Source organism: Chenopodium album, chromosome 17, assembly GCF_948465745.1.
Source record: "Chenopodium album chromosome 17, dcCheAlbu1.1, whole genome shotgun sequence".
Classification (NCBI taxonomy): domain Eukaryota; kingdom Viridiplantae; phylum Streptophyta; class Magnoliopsida; order Caryophyllales; family Amaranthaceae; genus Chenopodium; species Chenopodium album.
Window position 1 is genome coordinate 40,953,529 of NC_137850.1, and position 6,647 is coordinate 40,960,175.

General features: G+C 47.7%; 1 protein-coding gene across 1 annotated transcript; it reads left to right on the forward strand.

The window, feature by feature from the left end:
* Nucleotides 1-1,280: 1,280 nt before the first annotated feature.
* On the forward strand, nucleotides 1,281-3,404 carry LOC145588991 (uncharacterized). The gene has a single exon (XM_081645571.1). It carries the CDS (start codon nucleotides 1,281-1,283, stop codon nucleotides 3,402-3,404), a length of 2,124 nt encoding a protein of 707 aa, XP_081501697.1.
* The last annotated feature ends 3,243 nt before the right edge of the window (nucleotides 3,405-6,647 follow it).

Sequence of the window (6,647 nt, forward strand, 5' to 3'; positions counted from 1 at the left end):
GCTTGCTGCTGTGTGCTGCATTAAAGCGTGGTGGTCCCCTAGTGCTCTGTCTTGGTAGAAGATACGGACTGAATGACATAGTGGTGGAGTCGGATTGTGAACTACTTGTGAGCAGATTGAACAGAGCAGCGATTTTTAACATGGACCTTGATGCCATTCTGGAGGACATTCTTGTTTTGAGTAATTCTGTATCGTTTTCTCATGTTAAAAGTGATGGGAACAGCTGCCCATCATCTAGCTGGAGTTAATCCTTTTGGAGTTGAGCGTGGGAAAATCACTCTCTTCTGGAAATTGCTTCTTTTGTACTGATGGACAAGTTTCTCACTAATTCCATATTTTGGTTACATAACTATTGTCTTTTTAAGAATGTATTATGCATACAGGGTATGTAGTATTTATTGTAACACATTCCTTTAGTCATATACTACGTATATATATATATTTTTTTTATTAATTTGTTTATTTTGGTAACATGTTTTTCTATTATTTTGAAATATCCATTTAAAGACTAGAGCATTTGCATTGTCTTATCTGAATGCATGTGACCTATCTTTGGATTATATGGGGGCTCTGGAGATGTCAAAAACCCATTTATAATTTAGCCTGAAGTTGTTGAAATGTGCAATGCATCCAAAACCTCCTTCCGTGACAATCACCTACCACAGGAGACAGAGAGGACAGCAGGGGGCTGGACATCAACACCAACAGCAGGGGGCTGGACATCAACACCAACAACAACACACCAAGGCAGCAGCAACATGAAACAGAGGGCTAGAGCAGGGGACAAGCACTTGTAATAGTTTGTTTGTATTACACTAAAGTAGTAAGAAGACAAGAAAGTAGTAATTGTATTAATTAAGGCAATGTAGCCATTTTAAGTAGTGTATTGGTAGTATAAGAAGTAGAAGACTAGTATGAGAAAGACACCCAGAAATTTGTAGAGACATTGGAGAGTAATGGCCTAAAGCCATGTTTAATCTTCGCCAGCCTTTGGCTTAATCAATCGAACAAGCTGCCTTTCTAGTATTTGTTGTGTGTACACGTATTTCGTTGCAGTTGGTATCAGAGCAACAATGCCGCCAACACCACTGACAGTGACGCCGGAACGCGTGGCGGCGCTCGAAGAGAAGGTAGAGGAAGTGATGGAAAAATGAGGAGAAGGAGAGAACTCCCTTTCACGAACCTTGTTGAAGCAACAGGAGGAAGCTATGGAAAGGTGGAGGATACGAGAAGACGGGAAGATGGATAGATTCCGTCACGATGTGAACCAGCAAATCCACATGACGGCGAGCCGCCAAGACAAGGTCTTGGATGAGATACGCAACACCCTCAAGGCCATGAACGCGCAGCCCAACCCAACACCACCCAACCCACTTGAACCACCACACATACCCAGTGATGAGGAGGTAGAACAACCACAGTTGGGGGGCGGATTCAACGACGCAACCCTGGAGACCGGAGCATTTAATGGTATAAGGATCGGGAATTGGGAACCCCGGCACGGAGACGGCTTGAACCACATCCACCACCAACAGGAAGCCCGGGGAAGCTGGAAGTTCAGGAAGCTTGACATGCCGTTGTTTGATGGCGGAGACCCAGATGGATGGATTTTGCGAGTGGAGCAGTACTTCCAATTCTACCGCTTGACGGAGAGGGAGAAGATTCAGGCGGCCGTGGTGGCCTTAGACGGTGATGCGCTGAGGTGGTACCAGTGGGAGCAGCGCCGGCGACCGGTGATTAATTGGGAGGATATGAAATTACGCGTCCTCTCGCAGTTCCGACCAATTAACTCCGGCACCCTGCACGAGCAGTGGTTGGCCGTCACCCAGGTCAGCTCCGTGGTGGAGTATCGAAGGGCGTTCATCGAGAAGGCGTCGCCATTGGCGGACATACCAGAAAGTATAATGAAAGCGCAATTTGTTAATGGGTTGAAGGAGGATGTGAAGTCGGAGATCCGAATGCTTAACCCGTTAACACTAGAGGATGCAATGGATCTAGCAATTCGGGTAGAAGAGCGAAACCGGGTAAATGGGTTAAAGAAGGGAAGTGGAGCTTTCGCGAGACCCGGACCGTATTCATTTTTCAATCGGAGCCCCGCATCCACGCTTCTTGGTGCTGGGCCAGCCCAATCCACACCATCATCACACCAGCCCATCCAAACACATAACCCACAAAATCCCAACCACCAGAATTCCAACCCGACCCAATACCGAGCTAACTCCACTAACCACCATACATCCCAGGCGTCAGCAGCATCGGTGTCGTACCCACCACCACCCTTCCACAGCCGTAACCACCCAAGCTCCACCCAATTTTCCGGCCAGGTACGACGGTTGACAGAGAGAGAAGTGGCGGAGAAGAGGGCTAAAGGCCTCTGTTTCCGGTGTGATGGCCGTTGGACGGGCCCGAACCATGTTTGCACGGCCAAGGGTCTGAGTGTATTGTTGGTGGAAGAAGACGAGGCTGGGAGTGAACTTGCGGTGTTGGAGAGTGGCGAGGAAGAAGCAGGGGGAGAGGATGCCACCCTCACTGCCATCTCTGTAAATTCGATTGTGGGGTTGGCAAATCCAAAAACTATGAGGTTACGTGGAAAAATCGGAGGAAGGGAAGTGATAGTGATGATCGATCCCGGCGCAACACACAACTTCGTGTCACTTAAGGCCGTGGAGGAATTGGGGTTGGAGGTAACCGGTGATGCCGCCTTTGGGGTGTCATTAGGGAACGGGGAGACCATTAGAGGGAGAGGGGTGTGTCTAGGAGTTAAGTTGAAGCTTAGTGACGACGTGGAGATCGAAGAAGAGTTCCTGCCTCTTCAACTTGGGAATTCAGATTTAATACTAGGTGTACAGTGGTTAGAGAAGTTGGGCTCTATCCTAACTAATTGGAAACTCCAAGAGATGAGCTTTTCGGTGGAGGGCAAATTAGTCACGGTGAAGGGGGATCCGAGCCTTGCTAAGTCCGGGATTACTCTCAAGGCTATGGTGAAGACCATTAGGAAGCAAGGGGGTGGAGTGTTAATTGAGGTGAACCGTATGGAGGGGCAGGAGAGCGAGAAAACAAAGGAGGTGGCACCTTCCTTCTTGGAGGAGGTGATAGAGGATTTTAAAGAGGTGTTTGAGGAGCCAAGTGGCTTGCCACCGAGTAGGGGCCACGAACACGCTATTGTGCTCAAGGAAGGAAGTAATCCCGTTAGTGTCCGGCCATATCGATACCCTCAATTTCAAAAAGACGAGATTGAGATGTTAATACGGGAGATGCTCACCGCAGGCATAATTCGGCCGTCTACAAGCCCCTTCTCGAGCCCGGTCTTACTAGTGAAGAAAAAGATGGGTCTTGGCGGTTTTGTGTCGATTACCGGGCCCTCAACAAGGAGACGGTACCGGATAAATATCCAATACCGGTAATTGATGAGCTTCTCGATGAGTTGAATGGAGCTCAAGTGTTTACTAAGTTAGACCTCAAGGCCGGGTATCACCAAATACTTGTGAGGGAGGAGGATACTCACAAAACCGCGTTTCGTACTCATGAGGGTCACTACGAATTTTTAGTGATGCCTTTCGGGTTAACGAACGCACCGGCAACATTTCAATCCTTGATGAACGATGTATTCCGGCCATTCCTACGCAAGTTTGTTCTTGTGTTCTTCGATGATATACTAGTGTACAGTGCAAGTCAGGAAGCTCATATTTGTCATGTAAGAGAAGTTCTCAAATTACTCAAGGCCCACTCACTCTTTGCTAATATTAAAAAATGTGAATTTGGCAAAAGTGTAGTGGCTTATTTGGGCCACATCATCTCAAAGGAAGGAGTTTCTGTGGACCAAGAAAAAGTCCAATCCATGTTGCAATGGCCCACTCCCACATCTCTTAAAGAGCTAAGGGGTTTTCTTGGCCTTACGGGATACTACAGGAAGTTTATCTTCCATTATGCTCAGATTGCTTCACCACTCACCGACCAACTCAAGAAGGACTCTTTTGGGTGGTCCGAGGTGGCGGAGCAAGCATTTATGAAGCTGAAATTGGCCATGTCCTCCGCGCCTGTACTGGTCATGCCCGATTTTACCAAGGCATTTGTAGTCGAATCGGATGCGTCGGGTTTTGGATTGGGAGCGGTTTTGATTCAAGAGGGAAGGCCGGTGGCGTATTATAGCAAGGTGTTGGGGCCGAGAAACCGCGAGAAGTCAATTTACGAGAAAGAATTAATGGCGGTGTGCTTAGCCGTAGAAAAATGGAAACATTATCTTTTGGGAAGGAGGTTCATTGTGAGGAGTGACCAACAAAGCTTGAAATTTATTACTCAACAGAGGGAGGTGGGAATGGAATATCAAAGGTGGATTTGGAAGCTCATTGGTTTCGATTTCGAAATTCATTACAAACCCGGGGTGGCCAACCGGGTGGCCGACGCCCTCTCGCGGCGGGGAGGTGCGGCAGGAGAGGCGGAATTGGGTGCCATCATCACGGTACAAGGGGTTGATTGGGAGGCTCTGATGAGGGAAATTGATGGCGACACGGGGGTGCGAAATTTAATTCAAGCCGTAGAGCAGGGTGAGGGAAATCGGGGGTTCACCTTGGAGGGTGGTCGACTGAAATACAAAGGGCGATTGGTAATTCCCCAAAATTCGACCATGAAGACGGCTATACTTCAGGCGTATCACAGTTCTCCGGAAGGTGGCCACGAAGGTGAGCTCAAAACTTATTTAAGAGTGGCGAGAGAGTGGTTTTGGATGGGTATGAGGCGGGAAATCGCAAATTTCGTGAGGGAATGCGTGATTTGCCAACGCAACAAGAATTCCCAGCAATCCCCAGCGGGCCTCTTACAACCGTTACCGATCCCGGAGCAGGTGTGGGAAGACATCACGATGGATTTTGTGGAAGGACTGCCGAAATCCAAGGGTTGGGACACGATATTGGTGGTTGTTGATAGATTGTCTAAGTATGCTCACTTCTTGGGATTGAAACACCCCTTTACAGCAGCGACCGTGGCGGAATTGTTTGCGAGAGAGGTGGTGCGCCTCCATGGAATCCCTAATAGTATTATCTCGGATCGAGATCGAGTGTTTGTGAGTGCTTTTTGGAAAGAATTATTTCGTTTGCAAGGCACCGATCTCAGACGGAGTACATCGTATCACCCGCAAACGGATGGGCAGTCCGAGGTGGTCAACAAGCGGTTGGAAACCTATCTTAGGTGTTTCGCCGGAGAACAGCCAAGGTCATGGGCTAAGTGGCTCTCGTGGGCCGAGTACTCTTATAATACTTCTGTTCATTCATCAACTCGCATGTCCCCTTTTAAGGTGCTCTATGGCCGTGACCCTCCACGCCTTGTGAGAGTGGGATATGGACAGACTGCTGTTGGAACAGCCGAGGAAATATTGCAAGAGCGCGATTTAATTTTAGATGAGTTGAAAATTAACTTAGTTAAGGCTCAACAAGTGATGAAGTCCAATGCGGATGGTAGGCGTAGGGAATTGGAGTTCCAAGTTGGGGATCGGGTGTTTCTAAAGCTACAGCCGTACAGGCAGCGATCCTTGGCAAGGCGGCCTTTCGAGAAACTAGCTGCGAGGTATTATGGGTCGTATGAGGTGGTGCAAAGGATCGGGAGAGTGGCGTATAAGCTGTTACTCCCACCAGATTGCAGGATTCATCCAGTGTTTCATGTGTCTCAGTTGAAACAGGTGGTAGGTGCAAGCCCGATCTCATCCACCATCCCTCCTCAACTCACACCGGAACTGGAATTAGTGGTGGAGCCGGAACAAGTGCTTGATAGCAGACCTAAGCTAAGGGGGTCCGAAGGTTTGGAGGTGTTGATTAAGTGGCGGGGGTTGCCTGAGTTTGAGTCGACATGGGAAGACGCGGAGGCCATTACTTCGAGTTTTCCGAATTTCCACCTTGAGGACAAGGTGTTGCTTTTGGGGGGGAGTGTTGCAATGCATCCAAAACCTCCTTCCGTGACAATCACCTACCACAGGAGACAGAGAGGACAGCAGGGGGCTGGACATCAACACCAACAGCAGGGGGCTGGACATCAACACCAACAACAACACACCAAGGCAGCAGCAACATGAAACAGAGGGCTAGAGCAGGGGACAAGCACTTGTAATAGTTTGTTTGTATTACACTAAAGTAGTAAGAAGACAAGAAAGTAGTAATTGTATTAATTAAGGCAATGTAGCCATTTTAAGTAGTGTATTGGTAGTATAAGAAGTAGAAGACTAGTATGAGAAAGACACCCAGAAATTTGTAGAGACATTGGAGAGTAATGGCCTAAAGCCATGTTTAATCTTCGCCAGCCTTTGGCTTAATCAATCGAACAAGCTGCCTTTCTAGTATTTGTTGTGTGTACACGTATTTCGTTGCAAAATGTTGAGGAAAACTTCCTTATAGAAGCATTGGGAACTTGTTAAACTCGTGTATTGAACGGTTGCTCCTTGACTGAACTGAAGTACCTGGATCTTGGATGGTGAGGAAGAACCAGGACATAAAAAAGCTTGGGCATCTCAAGTTAGATCTGTGTGGAAAGGAGTGATGCTATGCTGATGGCTGGATCCATATTATGCCTTCACTGCTGATAGCAAATGTTACAATGTTCATGACTAAGGTGAGTCAGATACACTTTGTTGACGCTAATTGTGTTTAAATTTTTGAAACCAG